This window comes from Rhincodon typus, chromosome 25 (assembly GCF_021869965.1).
Source record: "Rhincodon typus isolate 14 chromosome 25, sRhiTyp1.1, whole genome shotgun sequence".
Taxonomy (NCBI): Eukaryota; Metazoa; Chordata; class Chondrichthyes; order Orectolobiformes; family Rhincodontidae; genus Rhincodon; species Rhincodon typus.
In genome coordinates, this window is record NC_063356.1 from 15,004,480 (window position 1) to 15,032,072 (window position 27,593).

The 27,593-nt window shown below is 36.6% G+C and overlaps 1 protein-coding gene across 3 annotated transcripts in view; it reads right to left on the reverse strand.

The window, feature by feature from the left end:
- Window positions 1-208: 208 nt before the first annotated feature.
- Window positions 209-27,593, reverse strand: part of LOC109926789 (cleavage and polyadenylation specificity factor subunit 6-like) — a 31,523-nt gene continuing 4,138 nt past the window's right edge. For 2 of the 3 annotated variants that reach the window (XM_048612152.1, XM_048612151.1), the window contains exons 4-11: window positions 25,997-26,100; window positions 17,912-18,057; window positions 13,834-13,935; window positions 11,430-11,994; window positions 4,981-5,078; window positions 4,205-4,267; window positions 3,953-4,091; window positions 209-3,671 (exon numbers count right to left, since the gene is read on the reverse strand). In XM_048612152.1, coding sequence (XP_048468109.1) covers window positions 3,158-3,671; window positions 3,953-4,091; window positions 4,205-4,267; window positions 4,981-5,078; window positions 11,430-11,994; window positions 13,834-13,935; window positions 17,912-18,057; window positions 25,997-26,100 — 1,731 coding nt within the window. In that variant the 3' untranslated portion in view covers window positions 209-3,157. The remainder of the gene's footprint in view (window positions 3,672-3,952; window positions 4,092-4,204; window positions 4,268-4,980; window positions 5,079-11,429; window positions 11,995-13,833; window positions 13,936-17,911; window positions 18,058-25,996; window positions 26,101-27,593) is intronic. The other variant, XM_048612150.1, reaches the window with a different exon arrangement.

Genomic DNA, 27,593 nt, shown 5'->3' on the forward strand with positions numbered 1-27,593 from the left:
ATCCAATTTACTTTAGCAGTGCTCCCTTATGCTTTATTTACAAATCCACATGACAGTATGAAAAGTATCTATACTAGATTTAAAAAGACAGGGGATTGGGATTTAATAGCAATGTATTTGACGATTATGCAATATTATGAAAATCCACAATTCTTCCTCCCACACTACTATCAACCTGATGCACGAGGAAACAAAACCAAAGAAAGGATTAATTCATCTAAACTTTAATCACAATTATTAAAAGTTTTAGTCACATAGATGTAGGGTATACAACCTTTCCCATTGCTAATTGTGTGGATGTGATGGTTGGCTAAATAAACATAAGCCGCATGCATATTCTCACACTGCAATCTGAAATGCAACAAGTCAAAATGATTATAATGACTGTTGCCACAGTAGCAGTGAGGAAAGACTTAAAGGACATGCTCCTGTTCGACTTCTTAATGACAGCTAAAATGAAACCGGTCCAACAATGCAACAGTGCTCTAACTTGAAACCAACCTCAAATATTGTACAGCTTTTTTGCTAGTATCTTCATTCATTAAATATGCTGCCAATTTCATTTATTGGAGAATATCTTTAGTGCAGACAAATCAACCCTAATTTTCATTCATATATCTTAACTTAGTTAATAAGCTGGTCATCAACATGACTGATATTCGTTGTCAGTTTGGTTTCAGACCATTTCACCAAACACCTGATACACAGTAAGTAACTGACAAGTGAACACGAAAGCTTAAAAAGATTGGTCATAGCCAATGTACTTCTTCTTAGTGCTTAATATTTTAAAACATTAAAATTAATCCTTGCTGAATCTTTTGCAAGTTATAGACATATCATTTTCCATACATCATAAAGTTGATTCAGTCATTTTACTAAGATGCAATAAAAAAGTACTGCAGATGTAAAAAGAAATACATAAATAAGAATTCAAACAATAAAACACAAAAAATTCTGCTAACAAAATATAGCAAGTTGAGAGAAATGACACTATGATGTCTTTATACATTTCTAAATTCCATAAGGCACTGGATAGTTTGTTTCATTTAAATGTGAAAAAAATTACCAACAAAGAACAATAGTGATTAGTACATTTGCAGGCTATGCAGTTAAAAGATCAACAGTTTAACATACAGTTGCTCTGGAAGGGGCAAATTCTAGTGACAGAGGTAATCTGTACTATTACCGTACTTTAAAACTACCTAGCACTTTCCCTGAAGCCACTTTGTGCTTTTAAAGGTATGGTTTATCTGGAATGAAGGGTCAATATTCTTTATTATTTTGCATTCTTTTCGGAGATGTGATCAATTTTCTTGAATTTGTCGTCTTAAAATCAAACATACAGAACATAAATGACACTCTATGTATACTGTCATAGAAACATTCATTAACTGATAATATCTGCACTTCAGCAAGTCTGAATCATCACTGTAAATAAAGAGTATTACGTTATGGAGTTAATGATTTCAACTACAAATGTTTGGAGGCTAGTCTTGTGTTCCACATATCCACAAGGTTACAACATCCAACACGCAACTCATCAAAAGCCAACATCAAACAGGAAGACTATTAGCTAGCATACACAAAGGTATGGCTTTTGTGAACTTTAGGAAAGTCTCCAGCAAGGTATCTCAGATTTTTGAGAAGATTAAGGAGTAGCGTAGTAAACTGATTCAAAATTGATTAGAAGAAACTAAACAGAAGGTAGGAGTTAAGGGCAGGATTACAGAGAGGTTGAAAATCTGTCCCGATTTCCTGCATTATTGAGTTCTAGAGACACTTCTATTCACAGTGTATATCAGTAATTTGTATATGAACTTAGAGGGAACGATATGATAATTTGAAAGTATCAATATAGATGATTGAGTCAATTTCCTAAAAGACTGCAAAAAAGCTATAAGGAATGCTGGGAAGATAGGAAGCTCACAAGCGTAGGTTAAAATTTAATGTCAGTAAGTTTATGGTGATATAGTTTGGTATAAAAATAAAGTAATTATGTTCTATATAGAATTAGTTGAATGTTGTTGAAGAGCAAAGTAAAAGTGCACACAATTAAAGGACATTTAAGGCATCCACTACAGTTTATAAGGTATTAAGAATTGCTATTGGAATTTTACGATATTAGAAAAAGTATAGAACATACAAGCCAAATAGTACGGATGGTTGATACAAAGCCTCAGCAAAACTTCAAATATAACATGCAATTTTGGGTTCCATATAATTACAAGGATACAAAAAGATTCAACAGGACCCTGCCTGGCATGAAGAAATGCAGCACAACACTTGAAAATTGGGGCTTTTTCATCGGAATGTTATGGATTTTAGAATTATTTAAAATTATGGTAGGATGGGACAGTAGAAGTACTCTGCATCTTAATAGTAAACTGACCTAGACCTAGGGACAGAAAATTAAATACAAGATATGAGTGCTCAGAGCAGAATAAACAATCCAGGCAGAAACTATGCCAACATCTAAAATCAGAACTGATAGATGAGTAAAGGAAAACGAATATGGAAACAGGTAGATAGATATGATTAGGACTAGTGGGCATAGAATGTAACCACTTGGAAGGAGCTGAGCTGTTTCTTGGTTGTAACTTCCACATACTGCTATGTCTTAAACAATTTTCTACTACTACTTACTCTGAAAGAGTAAAAAAAAGCCATTGCTATTAATTCCAGGTCTTTGAGTATTCATTTTGCCCCTCTCAAAAGAAAATAACTGGCTATTTTATAATTATTTTAGAATAAAGGGAATAGCATCATGGGACAAAATTCTAAAGCAGAATTCAGTACTTAAGTGATGTAATTTAATGGGAATCCCGTACCTTGTTGGTAGAGATTCTGTACTTAAGTCACCAGTCTCTTAAAAAGATGGCAAGGATGACATAAAAACCTGAATAAAAGGACAGACAAATCGAAAATGTGATGGCTAACAATTTATCAACAGTATACAATCCATCTTAAAGCATTAACATTATTTGCTTTGGCTACACACCTATACACAGTATGCAAAAGTAGATTTTGTTGGAATTCTGTGTGGAAGGTTAGGAGTGCACTTCCATCACTGTAGATTACTTACAAGATATTCAATGTTTTACTATATATAGGTTTTAAGTCCAAATAAAGACAATAAAATCAACACATACCATCAAAATTAGTATTCTCTGTCCCTCTTTTGATTTATTTTACAATATGTTCCTTCACTGTAACAGTGTCCTTTTTCAATCTTTTCAGAGTAACCATGCCGAGGATCACTATCCCAAAAGTGACGCTTCTTGGAGAAATAATGCCTTTCACGATCAGAGCTGTCTCTGTCACGGTCAAACCTGTCCCTCTCACGGTCAAACCTGTCCCTCTCACGGTCAAACCTGTCCCTCTCACGGCCACGGCTGTCCCTATCAAGGCCACGGCTGTCCCTCTCACGGCCACGGCTGTCCCTCTCACGGCCACGGCTGTCCCTCCCACGGCCACGGCTGTCCCAATGTTGATCAACTGAAGGTGAATTTTCATAGTAACTTCTTTCATTACTTTGCTGTCTTTTGTGATCATAATCCATTCTTTTCTCTTGATAACTATCACAGGAACCTGGACTTCTGGAACGATCTCGCAGATATCCACTTCTCTCTCTAGATATTCGATTTTTTCTTTGTCCAGTGTATTTACGCTCCCTTTTTGGGAGAAATAAAATGCAAACATTTTACTATGAGCCATTTACTACAAAAATGTACTCAAATAGTATATTTTCTTGCATGTGTTTTTGTAGCTTTCTGGGTCATAGAATTTATCAACTGTCATACATGTCTTATTAGTTACCATGTAAACAATCATAATGCAAGTTCATGGATGCCAAGCTTGCATACTTCAAATACTAAAAAAAATTATTGCAATAAATGTTTTGATTGAATTTGTAAACCAGTTGTTATGTATTCTCTAAATAAGTAGAAGTTACCGTAATTCTAAGCTGCTTTGGCTGGCCTCTCCCTCGTGAAGTTGATTTGGAGGATAGTTTACTGAATCCCTGAAGCTGTCTGGTGCAATTGCTTTGGACTTTTTAACAAAAGAAACAAGCTGCAGTAGATTCCCATAATCTATTAAAAAGTCAACCAAGACACTGTTAAACAAGAAAGCCTTTCAGAAATTTATTTTTCTTTATTAATTAGACAAATAAATTTACTTTTGCTTCTACATTAAAAAGACAAACCTGAATGCACTGTGGTTTTACTTCCATTTTTCTTGTATATATGATCACAGATGCTGGACAGACCTAGCAATTTTAAAGAGCAGCAAGGAACATCACAAAATTGTAGATCACTTAGTCACTATCATGTTGCTGTTTATGAGAGTTTGGTAGGCTGCAATTCCTATGTTATAACAGTGACTACATTTTGGAAGTAATTCATTGGTTCTTAAGCACTTTGAAGAATCGAGTCTGACGTTTTTCCTATCGTTCCATCTCGTACCCATTGAGCTCTCGTTGTTGACAAGACCCATCTTCGTTCTCCTTCAGTCCTATTCCAGTTAAACTGATGACCCAATAATATTCCTTCTTGGTCTCCACGTTATTTGATCATTAACCATCCTCAAACTTCATGTTATCATTGCCCCTACGGTTTCCTTCACCTTAAGCTTCCTAATCAAGTCTGCGTCATTACTCACCCTGGAATGCCTAGCTATCCCGTTTGAATATCTGCACTGATTTCCCATTCCACTTGGCTCCCTCTCCTTCCCAATAACAGAAGCAATTAAATGATCTTTGCCTCTATCACAAAACCACTTTGGGGAAAGAGAAAAAGTTAAGTGCAAATTATTTTTGAAATAGTAAAATTGAAATCAAACGTTCCGCAAGTGCACAGCACACTGTTGTGAATTCTATCTTGTTACATAATTCGCCTGTAAGAAGCACATTTATTCATATTATTATTTCCAAATGTTATAAAACAGCTAGGTTACTATTTACTTATGTTACCCAACACTTACCATTGTCCCCATCATCAATGGTTGAAAATGTTCCTTTGCTATCAAGTTCTTTAATAGGCTCCTCTGTGCTTTGCAATGTCTCTTGAACACCTGTTTCCCTTTAGAAGAACTGATATATTAGTGTGAGAAGTAAAAACATTAGTTAAATTTGCAATGAATGATGCAAAAGGTACACCATCTAAATGCCAGGAATACTTTGCAGTTTGCCTTTAAAAGGTGAAACGTCCACATTAATGCAAATTGTTTAGTTAGAAGTGGGATTATGTAAGTGTACACAGCTTGGTAAAGAAGGCTAATTAATTACAAGTGCAAATACAGGTAGCCATGAAGGAATATGATACTATGGAAATAACGGAGACCTTACTCAAAAATACGGCAGGACCAATATAATTCTTCCTGGTCACAAGGTAGATACAGTAAATAGGAAAGAGGAGTGGCAGTACTGATTAAGAAAAATATTACTGTTCTGAGGGTTGCCCTGAAACTAATCAAGGATAGAACCTATTTGGATCAGAGAATTACCAAAGTGCAGGAAGCCATTCAGCTATTTGCTCCAGCACCCGCTTTAGAATTGTTACCTTACTTTGAATTGTCCCGCCATGTACTTCCTTCCAAAATAATTTATATCACATTTCCTCACATTAGGCTTCATGTGTCACTTGTCAGTCCATTCACTGACTTGTCTATGTCCTTTTGAAGTTCTATGTTATGCTCCTCACAGTCTCAATTATTCCAAGTTTACAATTGTGCCCTGTACACCAAGGTCCAAGTTATTAGTAGTAGGAGTACTGCTGAAAAGATATAAATTTCAAAGGTTTTTCACTTACACTCATCAGGACAATTCACAATACGCAAGTAAAGGAAAACCAACATTTATACTGTAAGAGTGCTGTTTGGATGGTAACAGGGTTGATTGGTAGGGATATCGCCATGGAGAATGCACCAATTAATGATAACTAACAGTTAAATTCTTAAATTTGTTTAAATTTTTTAAACGAGGTAGTTTGAATATATGCAAGCTGGAGGATCAATACCTCATTTTCCGCTCAGGCACTTTATCACCTCTAGGTCTCAATACCAAGTTCCACAACTTCAGAGTACAACCTCTGTCCTCCTTTTCATAACTCAGTTTACAGCCAATTTAAGTCTCTATCGATCCTATGCCACCGTTACTGCTTCCCTTTGTCTCTTTGTTTGGCAAATCTCCCCAGAACCTGACTATTAAGTGCATGAGTCCGTCTTGGTACCCAAATGCAACACCACATTTATCTAAATTAAGTTCCATCTGCCACTCCTCGGCTCAGCTGATCAAGGTCCCATTGTACTCTGAGATAACCTTCTTCACTGTCCACTACACCACCAATTTTGGTGTCATCTGCAAACTTACTAACAATTCCTTCTAAATTCACATCCAAATCACTGTTGACGTTAGTGAAAAATCTTTGGGCATCTTGAACTCATTGGCATGACTTTTCTTGTCTACAGTACCCTTATTTAGAAAAGCACTTGTCCTAGTTATACTAACCGCCTTATGAACTTTCCCAGCAAGGTTTATAACAGTTTGTAAATGAGCTGGGTTTCTGTGTTCTTACACCCCCTTAAAATATTACAATTTATATTATACTGTCCATTTTTGCTGCTAAATGCATCACATCATACTTAGATTAAACATCATCGACCTTGTATTATTTCAATTTTATGAGTCTCGCTTAAGTTTGTTATACTGCTCACTACTTAGTACGTTACCAAACTTTTGAAATTTTACTCCCAATATCCAAGTGTCAGTGATTGTTATTTGTATGGTTTAATACTGACCACTGGGTGTACACCACTGCCTATGACCCTCCAGTTAGAAAAATCCATTCCTCAAGTCCAATGAGGAGATGGTCATTTGGTAGTGATGTCACTGGGCCAGTAATCCAGAAGCACAGGCTAATGCTTTCACCGGTTCAAATTGCACCATAGGTGAAGGAACTTTTATTGATAATTAATTTTAAATTTCTGTAATGTAAAGCTAGTCACAGTAATGTTCTAGTTGCAAAAACTGCGTCACTAATGCCCTTTAAATCTGCCATCCTTAGCCGGTCTGTCATAAATGTTACTCCAGATTCACAGTAATGCAGTTGAGCCCTAAATGTCCTCTGAAATGACTTGCAAGCCACTCATATTAAAAGCAATTAGAGATGAAAAACAGTACCAGGGATGTATTCATTCCAGGAAAGAATAAATAAACAAAACCACCATTATTCTCTGCCTGCATTCTGCAAGTTAATGGTGTAGCTATTCTACGTGAGCACATCAGGACAATTTGCAAGAAATGCAAAAGGGAAATATACCATTTTGTATTGTATCACAGAAGAGTACTCGTTAGTAAGGGGGGAAGATACCCGGATGATCATTAAGGATGTTATACTAAGCATCTGGAAAATTTCTTGTGAAGAGTCTGCATGGTTTTGTGAAAGGGAAACATTTTTGACAGCTTTATTGGAATTCTGAGAAGGAGTAGCGTGTGTGGATAAAGGCAAGCCCATGAAGTACTGTACTTGGATTTCCAGAAGGTATCTGACAAGGTTCCACAGAAAAGATTATTGCACAAAGTAGAAGCTCATGGTATAACTTTCACTTATAACTTGCTAGCAATAGATAGAAAATTGAGTATGCATAAATGGGTCTTTTACAGATTGGCAGGATGTGACAAGTACAGCCCTACAAGGATCTATGCTGGGCGCTAAGATTTTAACAATGATATCAATGACTTAGATGAGGGCAGTGAAGGCATGGTGGCTAAATTTACACATGACGCCAATATTAGAAGGAAAGTATGTTGTGAAGCTGAGATAACAAGGATACAGACTGATATGGATGGGCTAAATGAGTGGGCAAAAATGTGGCAGGTGCAGTATGAAGTGGGAAAATGTGAAATTGTTCACTTTGGCAGGAAGAATGCAAAAGCAGAGTATTACATAAACGTTACCTAAGTATTTTGTGGATTGTGACACACCTCAACAATTTTTCACAATTCATGTCTAGATCTGGCCAGACTGCAGGGCTTAGATCAGATCTATTGGTTGTGGAGTCACTTAGCCCTATCTATCTCTTTCTGCTTCTGCTGTTTGGAACACAAGTTCTGTATTGCATCTTCACTGGTTTGTCACCTCATTATTCGGAATGCCTGGTACTGCTCCTGACATGTGCTCTTGGGACAGTTTGTTAAACCACACTTGGTTTCCTGGCTTGATGGCAATGGTAGAGTACGGGTTATGCCAGGCCCTGAGGTTAAAGAACATGGCAAGAGTAGAAACTCTTTTTTTAAACATTCATCCACAGTGGGCAATTGCACATCTTTAATTACCCTTGAGAATGTGATCATGAGCTGCCACTTTTAACCACTGTCCTTCATGTGGTGCAGGCATACTGATGGTGCTGTTATGGAGTAGTTCCAGTAATATTATCCACAAAGTAAAGGAACAAACATACAAATTAGGAAAAATAGGCCGTTTGGTCCTTTAAAATTGCTTTACCATTAATATGATCATGTCTAACCTGAATCCAACTTTCTCATCCATGCTTAATTACCTGGGATTCCCTTGCCTAACAAGAATCTATCCAAATAAAAACCAAAAGAACTGCGGACGCTGTAAAGCAGGAACAAAAATGAGTTGCTGGAAAAGCTCAGCAGGTCTGGCAGCATCTGTGAATGAAAAAGCAGATTTAACGTTTCGGGTCCGGTGACCCTTCCTCAGAACAGAAGAATCTATCCAGCTCCATTTTATAAATATTCCACACCCCTCCTCCAATGCCTTCAGAGGCACAGAGTTCCAAAGTCACAAAAGCCTCAGAGAAAATGTTTCCCCTCGTGTCTTAAAAAGGTGACCCTTAACTTTAAAATAATGTCCAATAGTTCTGACCTCACTCAGAAGAATGAACATCCTTCCCAAGTCTACCTTGTCAAAAAATTCAATCTTGTAAACTTCAATCTAATACCATCACTCACCCTTCTAAACTCCAGTGAAAATAAGCCCAGCAGTCCAATCTTTCTTCATAAGACACCCATTCATTCCAGGTAACAGTCTAGTAAACGTCCTCTGAGACCTCTCAGAATCATTTACATCCATCCTTAAATAAGGAGACCAAAATTGCACACAGTATTTGAGATGTGGTCGCCTGATAGCCTGCATAAATGAAACATTTAAGTTCAATTCCTCTTGCAATAAAGGATAGCATTCCATTAGACTTGTTAATTACTTGCTTTTCCTGCATACTAACCTTTTATGACTGCTGCACTAGAACACAGAATCCTTTGCACCCTGAAATTCTGCAGTCATTCTCTGTTTAGGTAATAGTCTGCCTTTTTTAATTCTTCCGACTGACATGAGCATATTCTACTTTCAAACAGCAAAGTGATGCAAAGGGTCAGACAGTGCTATCAAGCTGACTTACTCAGCATTAATCTACTCACTAGTCCTCAGTTTGAGTTCCACCAGAACCACTCACCTCCTAACTTTATTACAAAATTGGTCCAAACATGGACAAAAGAGCTAAATTCAAGTGGCAAGATGAGAGTTAGAGTCATCAAGTATGGCAACAAGCAGCTCAAGTAAAACTGGAGTTAATGGGATAATAGGCAATGAACATTCACGTCACAGAACTGCCAGACAATGACTATCTCCAACGAAAGAGAAAATCCAACCATATCTCCTTGACATTCTGTGGAATGACCATCACCAAATCGTCCCATTATCAAGATCTTGGACTCAATGGAGTTACCATTGACTGGACAGGACAGGCCATGCAAAGTATTACAATTAGGAATTCTGGCATGACTCGCCTCTCATCTCCACAATACCTGCCCACGGTTTGCAAGGCACAAGTCAGGTGTGTGATGCAATACTCCCATTGCCTGGATAAGTGCAGCTCCTATAACACTTCAGAAGCTCAATGGCATCCAGGATAAAGCAGCCCACTTTATTGGAGCCCCATCTACTACCTATATCTTCACTCTTTCCACCAATGATAGACCATAGTAGCTACCTGTACTATCTACAAGATGCAATGTTCATCGTTGTTTCCAAGTTCCTAAATGGTCTTGATCAATAATCTCGTTCAGTCCCACAACCCTCCTGAGATACAACAAAATGAATTATTATGCTCGTGTATCCCTGATTTTAATTGTTCCACCACAGATATCCATGCTTTGAGCTGCCTCGGCCCCAAATTCCTAAATATACTTCCTTCACTATTCCCTGTTTCCTCGTTCAAGAAACTTCTCAAAACTGACCTCTGACCTAGCTTTTGCATCAGACCCGATATTTCTTTACATGCTTGGTGTTATACTTTGTTTAAAACATCCTTGTGAAGTGTTTTGGGAAGAACGTTAAATGCACAATATTGTTAATGTTGACAAATCACTGTCAATTTTAGCTGAAGACTGGTGTACAAACTCTGGATACTGCACATTAGGGATGACGTCAGGACTGAATAGGATGCAGAAGTGATTTAGCAGATGATACCATGGATATGGAGAGATTGGAAAAGTTGGGCATGTTTTCTTTAGAGCAAGGACAATCAAAGGAGAATCCAACAGTGATAATAAAGTTCATGAGGCATGTAATACAACAAGACAGCAGTCTTTGTTACGTGGAAATACATCTAGTAGGTACCCAGAAGAAGGATGAAAAGAGACACTATAGCATTTTTCAAAAGGCAAATGTATAGTTCCTTGTAGAAGACTTTTTTGTAGTGTTATGCAGTCAAAGATAGGGTGTGAGAGGAGGACTAAATTGTATGGTTATTTCATAAAGCTGCAGAAACATGAAAGACTGATAGAATCTTGCAACACAGGAAGAGGTTATGATTCTCCATCATTTCTATATGTTAAAAAGTGTTTTTAGAAGCAACTGCAGGAACACGTTGCAAACGGTATGAGGAAACAGAGTTGGATTGAATCTATTCTCAAGCTTTGCTTCAAATGTAGTCATTTTCCTAATGTTTATCTGATACATTCGTGATTACATTCAGCAAATATAAGCACACAAAATAGTCTCAATAAAACAAGCCAAACTTTTCAATACTTTGAAGAAAAAACTTGGTGTTCTTTCTTTATCTGTAGACTGATCATAATTTGGTTTTGTGCCATCTTATAAAGCTCTGGCCTTTCTATTACAAAGCTGTTTTGACTATATTGTAGGTTATTATGCATGCAGCTGATTTTGACAAAAATGAAATGTATGACTAGCCATTTCATGTTAAAATAAGCAATTTGAGCATTGAACAATTTATAAAAACCTATATTTGCACAAATAACTTTCAATGATTGACTGGGCTGTAAATTGCTCTTCAAACGCATAAGAATGATGACTGAAAGCGACAACTTTTTTGAGTTTTCATAAATCTGTAAAAAAAGTTGGACGATGAACAAATTTAGCACAAATCAGCACTCAAATTCTCACCTTCCTGATAACTTGTAATCCTTATGACATGTATTATATATAGGCGGAGTCTTATTATTGTCCAAGGTGGAAAGACCAGTTATTGTTGGTGTTATGAATGTCGCAGGATTAACACAACAAGCTTGCGATATCTGACTTAGTCCGTATCCACTAAGAACTGGAATTGGAACATTCACAGTTGATACTGGCGATGAAGGTAAGCTTTGTAATAAAAATCTTGGAAATGTACTGAGAAGTGGAGCCGGGATGTTTGTAAGTGGTATTCCCAACGAAGTTAAGTATTTGAAAAAAAAATGGGGAAATGCATTAAGAACTGGAGATGGAATACTTGCAGCTGATATGTTCACAGGTGGTACAGCCAAAGAAGTTAAGTTTTGTAACAAATTATTCGGTGAAAATGGTGTAGAACCATGGTGGAGTTTAGTTTCAACAACTGAAGTGATTTGTCTCATTGGTGGATGCGGGAAAAGTGGAAAGGTTTTGTCTGGGACTGTTGGATCCTGTGTCAACGAACGAAGGTTTATAAACGTTGAAAACTTCTGCTGGATCCGCCACGGAATTGGGTCTTTGCAAAAGAAATAAAAAAAAATTGGTATCAAATTGGAAACATCACCAAATGTAACCTTCGTTATATCGGATGCAAAGTATTTGCACACTCTTGAAAGAGCACTGAAATATTCCAACAATTTCATGTAAATGTAGTTTGAAACCAAACATTCAACTTTACATATGAACTTAGAACTCACAGGATATACATTCAACTAAATAATTGTCATATCTCAACAACATAACTTAACAAGACTTGCATTCATTCAAGACTACCTGACAATTCAAACATAGCAAATGTGAAGTAACTCACTGATTTGATAAAGAAATTAATTCAGTTACATTTCCGTAAAAAGATCACAGGCTAGATCTACTAGCAGCACTTGGGTTAGCAATGCACCGAAAGTCAATTAGTTGATATCTATATTAAGGGTATAATACTTAACGTTTACAAGATGACTTCCTTTAACTCAATTGTGATTTGACATTACCAGCATTAATCCAGCATGCACCAGTACGAGGATATCCCTTCTCAGCAATTGAGGGGCAGAAAACAAATTATCAATACTGTGCAGCAATTTCATCTATTAGTGGTAAATTTTTCACAAAAGCTGTGTCTATGATCTTAGCATTCACACTATTCATGGAAAAGAATGCCTGCATTTAACCAGCTCTTAAATTTAATGTTTTGTTTAGAAACAGCTCCAAAGTAATCATAAATTTAATGAAAACAGAACATTTTTGCATAGATTCAATTCTCTACTGATACTTCTGGAGGAAAATATATTTTGGTGAAAGTTGGCCATTTAACATGTCATGTATATCACAAACATCGTCAATGTTCTGCTTGTATAATGTTTGTGCAATGCCCTTAGAATAAGCATTCCAGTGTAGAAATTGCGAAGTCTATAACTACCATTGCTAAATGTATTAGATCAGAATACATCAACACTGGGCATTTATTAACAATTTGGCAGATTTTTTGGAAGAAACATATAAGATAAAGTGTAATAAAGAAGTTTGATTATTGGGTCATTGATTCAATAACTTATTACTGATTCCATGCCATTTTATGCCCTAGATTACCATTGTTGATTTTCCAAATAATCACAAAGCCAAAACATTCAAAATTATTTGCTACTGCATGATTTCATCACTTATTGGGTATTCAGCCAATGAAACATAAGAACTGCAATTTTTCACTTTTTGGGGACAGTGAAGCGTTGATGGTCAGATTTGAGAATACAAGAATTCAAGAACACAACAGATGACTATGGAATTGAGTTTCACGTAGGTTGCTATCTGGTCATCCTCACTAGCTCAGTTAACTTTATTCAGAAAGTAACTATAAAAAAGCAGGAAAGGGCTCTTGTGATGCAGTGGTAACATCCTTGCCTCTAGATCAGAAATTCCAAGTCCAACTTGCTGTAGAGGTGTAATTGCATGCCTGATCAAGGTGATTAAAAATATCCACAAAACTGAAAGAGACCAAGAATAATCTCTCGTCTGCACATATTTCATTCATCTTAGCCAAAGCAAAAGTACTTCAGTATAATTAGTGTAAGCATCTGATCAAGGAAGGACAGATTGAATCAACACAACTGCAGTGAATCAATTTCCTGCATCATGTGTGTGCATGCTGCAGAGGGCAGGATTCTGTTTGGCTGTGATAGCCCAGGACTAAACAGTCTTTGAACATTTTTAGCAGCAAATGTCAACAATCAACCAATGCTTCTAGGAGAGTGATTGGTGAGTTGAAACAAATGAAAATATAGGGTGGGGGCATACACACAAGCAGACCAGGCACATAAAATAACGATATTAGAATATGGATAATATACAAATATATAGAGCATACCTGGATATCCTTCTTCTGCAGGATCAAATACAAATTGGTTGTCATTTCCATTGCGACCAAAAATATCACAGTGTGCTGAATGCAACTTTGATTTTTCCATTGCTGCAAGATGCAGAACATTGTACAGATGGAACAGACACCTTGAACAGTAAGAAATACAACCAGCAATCTATAAATAACCCACTTCCCTGCTCTTTCCCTACATTGTTGTATCTTCCGCCGCTTCAAACGTACCCACTTGTCACTTGCAATGCCATTATTTCTACATCCCTGTCAAAAAGGATTAAGTGCTTTATCAATAGTTCCCAATTCTGAGCATATCAATCAAATTTCCTCACTTCTTTCTAGCAAAGGCAGTTTCAGTTCTTCTGTTTTCCTTTTTATCTAAAACCTCGCATTCCTAGAATCACCTCAGTGAATTGCTGCACCTTTTCCAAGGTTGGTCCTCTTTCCTGACACAATACAACTTAAACTGAACAAAAAATTCTAAATGCATCAGCTGGCTTTGGATCATTTGTAACATTCTTGCCTCTAGTTCAGAAGGTTATGGGATAAGGACTTGGTCCAGAAATACAGCACATAATACAGGCTGACAATTCAATGTGGTACTCAACTACAGTATTGTATTGTTGTAGCAGGATTCTTTAGGTGCAATAAAAGATGTTAAACTGAAGTCCCATCTGAAATTTCAGCTGGATATATAAAAAAGCTTCATGGAACCATTCAAAAAAAGAGCAAAGCATGGCCATTCTTTATCACTCAATTAAAATTTGCAAAAAAAATGATCTTACTCTTGTTTATCACAGTTTAAACAAATTGCTGGAGTAGAAGCAGGAGGATAAGTTGAAACGATTACAGATTTTTAAAAAAAGGTTTGAGATTGAAGGAATTTTGAAGAAGAGGGCATGGGTGTCAAATTTTGAGAAATTCGCTCCCTTTGCCAAATTTCTACAGTTAATGACCAATAATATGTAGATAATTGATCATTTCCAGTCTGCCATAGACAACCCTTCATGTATAGTGCTATGACATCATTAAAGATTCAACACTAATGTTGTTATTCCATCATTCTATTCCAGTGAGTTTAAATTTGTCAATCCTGTCTAAACCAAAGAGGTCTCTGGCTACAATATCATATTCCTCCATGTTTATTTATTCATTAGCGGGGGGAGGGGGTCACTGGCTAGGCAGCATTTATTACTTATCCCTAATTGCCCAGAGGACAGTTCAGAGTCAACCACATTGCTGTGGGTCCGGAGTCACATGTAGGCCAGACCAGGTAAGGATGGCAGTTTCCTTCCCTAACTCTCCAATTTTCTTTCTGATGTTTTGTGAAACTTACTAACCAATGATGATATTTTTGCAATATGAACAATCATTCTTTTTGCACGTTTTGTATCTCTATCTTTTTGTCCAATTCTATACCCCCTTAGCTCAAAACCTTTTATTTTCCACTTCTTGTCTGTAGTGTTTTCCCTATTTTAATAAAGCCTTCTGATTCTACAGATTAATTAATTCTGCTGTTTTTCACACATCCTCACATTTGAGTCCATTCTTGCTGAAACACTTCAACATTCAACCTTAAAGTTCTAATCTTGCACTATTCAGCCATACCAATAGGTGGCATGGGAAATGAGCCACAGGTAGCCTGGCGGTCTCCTAGTGCCAACTATCTTTACAATTGAAAATGTAGTATAACATAAACCAATCTGAGACTGGGTTCTGGAATTCTCCTGTCCACATTACCTTAAATATTCACTCTCTCCACCACTGGGACACATTTTCTGCAGCGTACACACCTACAGTATGTACTGTTGCACTTCACCTCCCAAACTTCAAAATTTATAACCTAGACAGAGCAACAATGACACGTGCAAGCTCCCTTCCAACTTATATCATCCTGACTTGCCTTGAGTGATTCAATAAAGTGGCTTACCACCACTATCTCAAGGACAAACAGGGATAAACAGTAAATGCTGGTCTTGTTAATGACAGCTACATTCCACAAACACCCTCAATCACAAAATCTTAAGACTTTTTTTTCTGTGCAGAATGAAGCCATTTGGGGACTACATTGTGACTAAGTCAAAATGCTCAAAGTCAGTCTCCTGCCTTTCCCTTTTAATCCTAAATAATGTTACCATTTAAATATTCATCCAACACCCCTTTGAATGCCTCAATTAAATTGTTTCAGCCACACTTCCGGGGAGTGTATTCCATACCCTAAATAACCATTTTGTGAAAAAAGATTTGCTCCTCCCATTTCCGCTTGTTAAAAAACTCTGCCCTCTGGTTCTTGGTCTGTTTATAGGTGGGCGAAGTTTCTCCCAGTCCACCTTGTCCAAATTCCTCATGATTTTGAAAATTTCTATCAAATCTCCTCATAGCTGCTCCTCTCCAAAGAAAACAGTTCCAACTTTCCAATTTTTCCTCATTACTAAAGGGCCTCATCCCTGAAACCATTCTCACAGACATTTCCTGCATGCTCTCCAATGCATTCACATGCTTCCTAGAGCTGCTATAGCATTGTACATAATATTCCTGCTGAGATCTAATCAATGTCTTATGCAGGTTAGTCATTACCTAAATACTCTTGTACTCTATGTCCTCAGTTATGAAGCCCAAAATACCGTATAGTTTATTAACAGTTCACTCTACCTGTCCTCCCACCTTTAATAACTTACGTAAACATATACACAGATGTCTCCACTCCTGCACACCTTTTAGAATAGTACCCTTTATTTTGTTAACGTTTCGGGTCCAGAGACCCTTCCTCAGAACACTCAGTTCTGAGGAAGGGTCACCGGACCCGAAACGTCAATGTTTTTGCCTTCACAGATGCTGCCAGACCTGCTGAGCTTTTCCAGCAACTTTGTGTTTGTTCCTTATTTACAGCATCTGCAGTTCTTTTGGTTTTTATTCCCTTTATTTTGTACTGTATCTCAGTTCTTTTAATTCCAAAGTACATCACATCACATTTCTCCAAATTAAACTTCACAGTTTTGCATTAAATTATAACTAACAATGTACGAAACTTCCTGAATTTAATTGGCACATACTCAACAAACTTGCAAGCTGAACAATCGGTAAGGTTTTAGAATTCAACCTCTATTAATTTCACATTGGTTGGGTTCTAACAGCAGGTATTAGACAATTCCAAACAGTGTTAAGTCACATTTAAGGCCACATACGGCAGGAGAATCTTGTTTTATATGTACATGTATTTTATATGAAAAAATCAGTGTAAATATCTCAGCACTCCAAAATTTCTTTAGTGGAATGCAGCAACTTATATGGACAAGGAGTTAAAACTGCAACATTTTGTAAAAGCAAGATGATCAGTTGTTTCTTAAATAAGTGCTAGTTGAGGGAAGATATCAGCCATCACATCAAATAGACTTTCCCCTTTTACAAATTGTAACATGCTTATTTAGATGAGCAAGAAACAGGGTCTTAGTTTAATAACAGCACAGCAGCATCAACCTACAATCTAAGCAAATTCTCTTCCAGATTTCAAAATAACAAACTCTATCCCAACAATAAGCAGATTACCAACTTAACTAAGCTGTTCACTGAGAACTTCCTACGTTCATTTCTAATTTATATTGGACTCAATTTAGAATGAGATGAGTGGCAAATCTATTAAAATGATATGTCTACAAACTTAAAAACTTATAACCAGAAATTCTAGGTCACATTAGACTGCAGTCTTATCACTGTGCCAAGAGAAATGATCTGTGAAGTAGCTTCAGGAAAACTACCATAAATTAAAAAGTACAAGAGTAAGTCTAATATTATTCTACATTTTAAAGTTCTATAACTTACTCCATCAACTAGACTCCTGAAACTACCATATTTAAAGGTAAGTACTGTACATGCTGGAGATTTGAAATAAAAACAAAATGCTGCAGAAACTCAGCAGGTCTGGCAGCATCTATGGAGAGAGGAACAGAGTTAACCTTTTAAATCCAATATGACTTATCTTTGGAACTTACGAATTTCTCCAGTACTTTCAATTTTTAATCCTTAAGATACTGACTGGCCAGGATTTGAAATGCTTAACCTTCAGAAAACTCACCATTTATGAACTGGGTTTCAAAATACTGGTAATTTGCTTTCGTAAAATGCCGGACATCTGGGTACCTTCCGTGAACTTCTTTTTTTGGAAGAATCTTTAACAATCTTTGTATATCACTTTTCAAAGACAACGTCACACTAGCAAACCTATAAAACATAGTTAGTTTTTAAAGTCCAAAGTAAGAAATTCAATGAATACCTTTGCCTTTTAAGAGCACGAGACAGAAATACTTGTGTGCGCATAGCTAAGTTGCAACACTCATTTGTCTCTTACTTTCGATGTTACAGGTTCAACATAAATGCAAATTGGTGTTCATGCAGTCATTAGCTGAATGACAGAATGCAGTGTCGTTATAATATCAGTATTAATAGCAATCGTCTTTCCACATGCACAACTTTAGGTGAGATGCAGATGTATGGTTAAGAGTTGTTGGCCAAGTTGTGCACAATGCTGCTACCTTCAAGAAAAACAGCAATCTCATCGTGTGCATCAACTCTTAATTGCATTGAATAATGTGAAATTTCTTATTTGTGTAGTAGCTATGAACAAAATGTGCCATCGAAAGTTAAGTCCATTCATTTGAAGTCAGTGTCGCTTTCCAAACGCCACTATTCTATTTGGCACTGAAAATTAACTAATTCAAATGTAGAATCTAATTCTTCAGGTTTTCATCGTAATACTTCATACTTCTAGGCCATTTCGGATAGATGGAATTATTGGACTCAAGTGACTTAGATTTCTCTTTGGTTGCCTGCTTTTGCCTTAAAACTCTACATCAGCAGCAGGTCCACAGAACATAGCATAAAATTTGCTGACCAGTTGCCTATGATTTTCACCTCTACTGAAAGTAATACTTGGTAAAATGTCCCAGGTAATTCTAAATATTGGATATTAGCAATTATTACTTCACAGTCTAAATTTCTTCACCCAGAGATACAGCCTGTGAAATTCTCAGAAACAGAAAAGCACTTGAAGCCAAAACACAATGTTTTCAAGGAGACAGATATAGTTCTTAAGGCTAAAGGGATCAAAGGGTATGGGGCAAAAGCAGGAATAGAGTATCCAGTTGATTATTCATGATTATATTGAATAATGGAACAGGCTTGAGAGGCCAAAAGACTTACTCCCTTTCCTATTTTCTGTTTCTATGTTTCACAGAGACTGGCAAATGTGCAATATATTGTTTATTTGCACACTATTTCCCGAGGGAAATGTCACTGAATTTAGGAGGGAACAAGTAGTTTTTTGGTGGCAAAATGGAGGAAAGTAAAAAGGAGTTCATACTACATTTTTTGAACTCTTGAACATCCAAAGAATCAGTAATGGTCTTTGCCACTTCTAAAATTTCTAATTTTTGAACAGATTGCTACTCTGGCTAATACTGTCTCTTTTCCAATTTGGACTGTTCCACAAAACAAACTCGAACTGGCTGCTCTGTTAAAAAAAATCTCAAAATAATGCATCGGCATTTGGGCAAGGAAAAACAGGGTCTGCATTTTGCAAGAAGTACCGATATTATAGTTACATTTTGGAGAAAAGGAATTGATTGGGGTGGAAACATTTGGTTGTATTAGAATTAAGCTTTATAGCGAATTTGAGAACAAACTATTGCATGGAATTGTGGTCTGTTAAAACTGATTTCTGTAATTTTACAAATCACAGATCTCCAAAATTCATCAAGTCTCTATTTTTAAGAGATGATATTCCTTCTCTACCTAGCCTGCTGACTTTATAAAATATTTTATAGCAGGTCAGATCAGACTTGGAATTCACCTTTCATTAACTTCATTCCTAAGTACAGACAATCCATGATGCTAAGACCATTAGACCTACAAAAGTGCATGGTCAATGTTCCATTATCGGGAGTTTATTTCTTTAAATCAAACAGAATTGACCTAATCAAAATGAACTATAGGATATACGGTAAAGAATGTGATTAAAGGTGGGCAATTTATTTCTTAATTTTATCTTACGGAATTTGAATTCAGATGAAAGTGAGTGTTCAAAAAGGGTCAGACAGTTCTTCTGGAACAGTAATTAAATTCAGCACTTTTGACAGAGCAGGTGGCTGTGAACCCCTGGGGTATCAATTGAAAAATGTTTATACTGTTGGGTTTACAACAGGTAGGGTAAACAGGTAAAATCATTAGCTTTGCTTTCAGTTCAGAAGAATCTGGGAATAACCAAGTTTTAGTTCAGTTAAGAAGACGTCAATATTGAGTTGAGAAACGAGTTTATTTTTTTATCCGAGAGGGAGAATTCAGGTCAGGTTCTGGGAACAAGTCACCAGCATAACAGTTTAGTTTATGAAATTTTCAAGCCAGGACAGCTTGGTTAGAGATCTAGAGATTATTAGAACTGGGAAAGTTTAAGCCCTCAGATTTGTGAAGAGCTCACAATGGCAGATTTGGAAAGGAAAGCATTCAATGAACTGTCTTCACTGCCCTGGTTTAAAAAAAACTGTCAATCATTTAAGTGCAACGTAGAAGCTGAAATGGGGGTGTCATCTCCCTGGACTGGAGTCTCTATAATGGAAAGGGCTGGGAAACAGATTAAAACTTTAAATGTGTTTTGATATAATTTTAACTGCTGTATATATTTAGATCTTTTTTTGGAAAATTCTTTTGTGCAACAAACGTCTGTCTCGTTATTAAAGAAAATTTGCAGCTTTGTGTTAATATGTCCCAATGAGTGACTATCATGATAAATAAACAAAGAAGAAAATAATCCATCAAGTCAAATTTAATTCTGGGACATGTACAGTTGTGCCATCATTTAGAATCTCGATCAATTAATTGGCCCAACCAATCTGTACCCATTTACACTTCAATACAGTCTTCTCCCATCTTTCCTCATTAAAATCTACAATCAAAACCCTAGATTTTCTTCTTTCCACATGTAACTTTCCAGCTCCCTGTTAAAAGCTGTAGTATTCCCTTCAAATATACCCTGGAATAGAAAGATGCACTATAAACAATCTTCTTAAAACATTCTCCCTATGCATCTTTCATCCAAAAAGTGCAAAAGATAGGATGATACAGCGAAGTACAAGCTGAAAAATATTTGAAAGATTTCCCACTGCTTCAGTTAGGTCTATCTAACAATCCCGTGCTTATGTACACACAAAACAAATTCCCATGATTCCGTATTTCACAAACAACACAATATATCCAAATATATGTTCCTCACCCACCTTCTTAACTGAGCTCTTTTAAGGCCACACAAAGAAAAGGCAAAGTGAACTATTCCTATAATAGAGGATAACAAAAAAAAAACACGAAAAATCCCAATGGTCAATACATCCTGTGAAGAAGTGATATCAAAAATGCTGTCACTGCTCATGCACCTATATATATATATATATATATATATATATATGTATATACATATATATATGAGAGCGAATTTCATAACTATAATATTGTGCGCTCAAATCTGATCTCAGCTCCCGCCAAATCCAGAATTTGTTTAATTCATTTGTGGTTGTGGGTGCTGCTGGTTGGTCAGCATTTATTGCCCATCCATAGTTGTCCTTGAAGAGAGTTTGTAATGATTGGTACAACTGAATGGATTGATAGTCCACTTCAGAAGGCAATTTAGAGTCAACCAAATTGCCGTGGGTATGGAGTCACACGTAAGCCAGACCAGGTAAGGACGGCAGATTTCCTTCCCTGAAGGATATTAGTGAACCAGATGGGTTTTTCCGACAATCAACAATGATTTAATGGTCATTGGTAGATTCTTAACTCCAAGCTCTTTTCATTGAGTTCAAATTTCACTAAATGCCGCGGCGGAATTCAAACCCAGGTCCCCAGAACATTAGCTGAGTTTCTGGATTAATAATCTAGCGATAATACAACTAGGCCATCACTTTCCTCTACTGCCTCTAGGCCTACTGTCTTTTGGTAGAAATTTATTTATAGGTCTGCAGGAGTCGATTCATCAAATGGAAGTTATTCAGATTGGAAGAACAACATTTAAGTCAGTAAAGAGGAATTCAGTAACATTGTCTACTAGCAAGGGCAGAAACAGATGCAGTTGCTCGGAGAATGGCAATGCCGAATCTAAAATGTAGTATTCCAAATTTTAAAAAACTCTGCTCCCCTAGATTAAAGTTGCAGTGTTACTTTTAAATGAGCAGCATGCACAGAAATAACTTATTATGTTAATCCTACAAATAACCTGCTTTCTCTATATGAAACAGGCTTGGGTAGCTCTGCTTAGCAGGTACCACACATTAGTATGATTGAGTTAAACCACAATTATTAAAGCATACATAATTAACTCAACTTGCCCAGCAGACCAAAGCAGAATCAACAGCAGAATCCAAGAAAACAGATATTTGACTCTACATTACTGTTGTGTCGCCCATCGGCGATCCCATCCTGTTATATAGCCAATGACACAAGTGCAAGTCAATGCAAAAATACTGCAGCTGCTGGAAATCAGAAACAAAAACAGGATAAATTGGAAACACGCTACAGGTCAGCCAGCATCTGTGAAAAGTTAAACTGATATAACATTTTAGGTTGATGACCTTATGTCAGCACTGAGGAAATTTTCATCAAACTGAAGCATTAGTTTTGTTAATTGTTTTTATTACAGAACTAGAAGTGTATGGTCACTTCACATAGGTTAAGACAAAAAAAAGTATGAAATACGAAGACGAGTGAAAACTGCTACAGAAAATTAATATGTCTTTCAAATCCTCTCCAGTTCCTCTGGATGTATTAAGTTGCTTCATAAACAGATCAATTATTTTGAACTCAAACCCAATGAATCATATGATCTCGTAAAGACAATTAATTTAGATTAAATATGGATTATTACACCAACTCCATGATAAAGACTCCAGCCGTAATTATTTAAGGGGTTAAAAGGACTTAACAAGACAAGAGAAATATGTTTCCAGACTGGCATTTATTTTGATAAAATTACAACTCACAAAATTGGTTCCTAATCCCCTGTGTAGAAAACTAAACGATTTTGCTTTCTTTCCTGAACATATTTTCAAAATAGGAATTAGTATGGCTAATGGAACATTACCTTTATAGCAAGAGAATTTGAGTACAGGGAGTAGAGAAGTCTTGCTTCAATTGTATTGGAGCTTGATTAGACATCACCTGGAATACTGTGTGCAGTTTGGTCTCCTTATCTCAGGAAAGATATTACTGCCATAAAAGGGAGTGCAACAAAGATTCACAAGACTTGACATCGGATGGCGGGATTGTCCTATGAAGAAAGATTGAGCAAAATGGGCCTGTATTCTCTAGAGTTTTGAAGAATGAGAGATGATCTTATTGAAACTTGCAAAATTCTTAAAGGGATTGACAAGGTATATGCATGCAAGACATTTCTCCTGGTTCGGGAGTCTCAAACCAGGGGATACAATTTAAAAATAAGGAAGTTCCATTTAGGTCCAAGATGAGGAGAATTTTGTTGTTGCGAATCTTTGGAATTCTCTCCCACAGAGGGCCATGGAAGTTCAGTCTTGAGTATGTTTAAAGTACAGACTGATAAATTTTTGATTACTAGAGGTGTACATGATTACAGGGATGAAGTTGGTAAAAGGCACTGAAGTGATCGTATTGAATGGTGGTGGACAGGCTAAATGGCTTACTCCTGTTTCGACATTGCTAAATAATTTGTTAAGGATGCAATATAGGGACATACAACTGTAAGGTTGGCATCCATCATATTTCACACACAACTTTTGTAGCCTTGCCCAATTTATATGTGAAAAGCAGAATACCTTTTCAAAATGTAGATATATGCGGAAAGTGAAAAAACAGCAAATGCTGAGATTTTGCAACAGAAAAAGTGAATGCTAGAAACAGTTTGTAGAAAGAAGAGATAAATTATTCTTTCAGGCATAGGATACTTCCAGCATAACTGCAAAATAAAAACATGAATAAATATTTTAATAAAAACAGAAATAAGTACAGTGTAAAGAATTGGTGGAAAGCCTTGCTCAAGGAAGTAAGATTATTTGATAACGCATGGTCATTACGTTCAATAAGCGAAAGAAATATGAAAGATGTTAATACAAATGGAGAAACAGAACATGTATGTAAAATAGCAAATTACTGGAAACATTTAACGAGTCAAGTATCATTGTCAAGATAAGTTAACATTTCTACTATAGATCTCCCATTGAAATGTACAATTGCAATTGAACTGAAGTATGTAAAAGAAGCAGAAGTGGAAAAATCCACATTTAGGAAAAAGAACCTATTAAGGTTTAAGATTATTATAATTTGAGACTGTGGCTTTAAAGTTGGGTAAATGTAACCTGTTCTGCAGTCTTTCTAATAGAAAACCTAGGTGGTTTAACTGTTAAAGATCAAAGTAAGGCTCAGACTGGTTTACTGAGATGTAGGATACTTACATGAGACAAAGGCAGCAATCTGAGTTTATAATATAGACTCAGTCTCCCAAAGTCCCAAAATGGCTATAAGGTATCGGGTTGTAAACTATTCTGCTACCAGCTGTCCATTTATTTCAAACATGAAGAGTACATCTAGTAGCGTTTACACCCAGCTGCAAAGTTAACAAGATTCACATTGCCAAATAGAGGACAGAGTGAGCTGCTTTTGAGATCAGGTTGTGGGCTTCCCTACAAAATCCACTAACACGTCACAAAGGCAGCAGTCCTGCATGGTCAGCAAAGAAAAAGACAGCTTGGCTTTCTGAGTTACCACAGTTTGAATGTCTCTCATCAAAGATATTGATCTGTAGAAGATCTCAGTATTTTGAGTTCTGTTTGGGCACGGTCAGGGGCAGAAGCATCAGAACAGCTTTACTGCTGGAGGTGGGTTAAAAGACTCCAAAGACTAAGCAAAATGCCTGGTGACGGCCACTTGCAGTTACTACTTGGCAAATGAGGATCTGTTTGCTTATGAGGACTGTAATTTCAAGCAGAGCACAATAGGAGATAAAGATAAAAGGGGAATGTTTCCCTTTGTACCTTAAAGTTCAAGTAGTCCAGAGAAAGAAAATAGGGCTATTATTTGTAGAGTAAAAGTCTAAAATGTGAAATCTTGTCTTGTCATTCTTTCAGCCAGTAAGTGTAAAGGTGAATTACTTTTCAAAAGCTATCAGGCTGGGCAGAAATCTTAGGAATGAGAAAATCTCAGGCATATGCAAGAAACTCCAAAAAAAGTTTTTCTACCAGAAACGGGAGATGGTTCAAGGGTTGAAAAATCAAACAATTTAAAAATAATAAGACAGACAATGTGAATCACTAAGAAAATGAAATAAAGCAGCTAGAAGTGAAAATGGCAGGAGCTGCAGCTGCCCCAAAAACCTAGGAGAAGGAAAATGACGAACATCAAGAATGCAGACAGTTCTGTGACAACAGCTTTTCACGACAATACCAACTACTAAATACAAAGAACCAATTACTTTCATCCCAATCCTCCAGAAAAATGTATAACTACCAGTATTGTTAAGTTTTGACAAAGTCAATATAGCAGCAAAGTATCTGATAGCAAAGTACGGAACTGTTCCTCAAGCTTAAATTGAGCTTCCAAAGGAATAGTGTCAAATTTCAAGAACGAAGATCATAGAACTGGATGGAGAACTGAAGGATGTTATTGATTATTTTACTTTTGCCCAGTCCAAAAGGACTGCTTCTGTATTCCAAATTCTAATCAGTTTAAAATCTTCCAGTCTGGCAAAGGATCTGAAATACTAACCATTCCTTATCTCCACAGATGCTGACACCTGTACTGTTTCTAATACTTTTTTCTTTTATAACCAGCAGGTACAGGTTTTTTCTTTGCTTTTAAGTGTTTGGTTACTGCTGATTCATCCATTCTATGTTTTTCCATTGCCTTTAGCTCTATCTTCAATTGTCTGGTGAAAAAGATCAACTTAGAATCAAATCTCTGATTCCAACTATATGCTATTCCATTAGTTCTTAATCTCCTTTCATCCCTTTCTTTGATTATCATTATCTTTCATTTCTACAGATCTGATGAAACCCTATATACCCAAAACACTAAACTGCCTGATCACACCACAACAACTGAATGACTTGCTATCAATTCAACGTTATCTGTTTTGGCACAATTTTCTACTTACCCCTTAGACTGACCACCTTTTGCAACTTCATAAAATTTCATATCATCAACACTAGATATTCCAGCAGAATGAATCGCAGCTAGTAAGTCATCACCAGTAGTCCACTGAAAGAAATAGACAGCAATTAGAACAAATAGAATATAGCAGCTTGTTCACTGTTATGCAGACTTGCTCTCTATTCTGTAATATACATGCCCAACTGTTAATTTGTTTAAATATACCTACTTTAAATGTCAAAGATTAGACCTATCAATGATCCTCTTTTCATTATTATTGAAAGCTATATACATTCTACTTCTTAACACAATCGAACAGACTAAAGCAAGCACAAAAAAAATCAAATCTGCATAAAAAGAATGAAATGCACAGTTTCCTATTGTGCCACGCTTGCCATTCTGCCAAGGGCACATCAAGCTCTCATTTGCTATTGCCCTATAATAAGCAGTTTCATTTTCCTCTCACTGTTCTCCCTGCAGAGAATATATGCTTGGGGTTCATCAATTACCATTCCCAGTCTTGATTATTCCATCTATTATTGCCATCTTAAACAATGCCAAAGAATTAATCATCCTTTGCATTTCCCTCAACGTTTGCAAACAAGACTTGTCATTAATGACCTTATCACAGCATAGCTTTGGATGAAACTTGGCTGAGAGATAAAAATACCTTACTCCTTTATGAAGCCATCTCACCTGGCTATGCTTTCTACAAACTCTCCTGCAAAAATCATCACAATGAAATTGCAGCCCTAACCATTCAGCTTTTCCTCCTTACACCTCTGGTATTTAATTCGCTTGAAGCATCTCGATGTCCATCAGTCATTTCTCTTCAAATTTCCTCAATGATTCTATCACAACTCTTGTTTCCTTCTCTTCTGAAATAGCTCTCATTACCCTTCTCCCACCATGCCCTTGCTTCTGCTTCTCCGGAAAAATAAAATTGCCTTTCCCAAAGTACTTAGAAAGTATGATTTTAACTCCCAACTGCAGATTCTTTGCCCATCCATTCCCACAATACTTCTCTGCACTGATCCAAACAAGCAACCTTTGCATCAGATATTTGACATCCTCCCCCATCCTGGTCCATGCCATTCTAGATAGTCAACTTCATTCCCTGAAGATAATTGAAAGTGGCAGGACGGATGGAGTGAGCAGTTAATAAGGCATAGTGTCCTTGTCTTTATTAATAGGGACCAAGTACAGAAGCAAGGAGCTGATATTGAATTGTATAAACCACTTGTTAGACATCAGCTGGAGGACTGCATACAATTGTGGAAGCCACATTATAGCAAAGATGTGAATGCATTGGAGAGTGCAGAAGCACTTTACAAGAATAGTTCCAGGAATGAGAAACTTCAATTGTCAGGAAAAATTGAAGAAGTTGGGATTGTTCTCCTTATAGAGGAGGCAGCTCAGTAAACATTTGAAACAGGATACAAAATCATGAGCCACTGGATACAGTAGACAGGGAGAAGCCATTCCAGCTTATAAAATAGAACAAGAATGAAAGGGCATATATTTAACATTATGTGCAAACATAGGAAATGTGATATGAGAAAGAAAACTCACACGGCAAGTTGTAAGCATATGGAATGCAC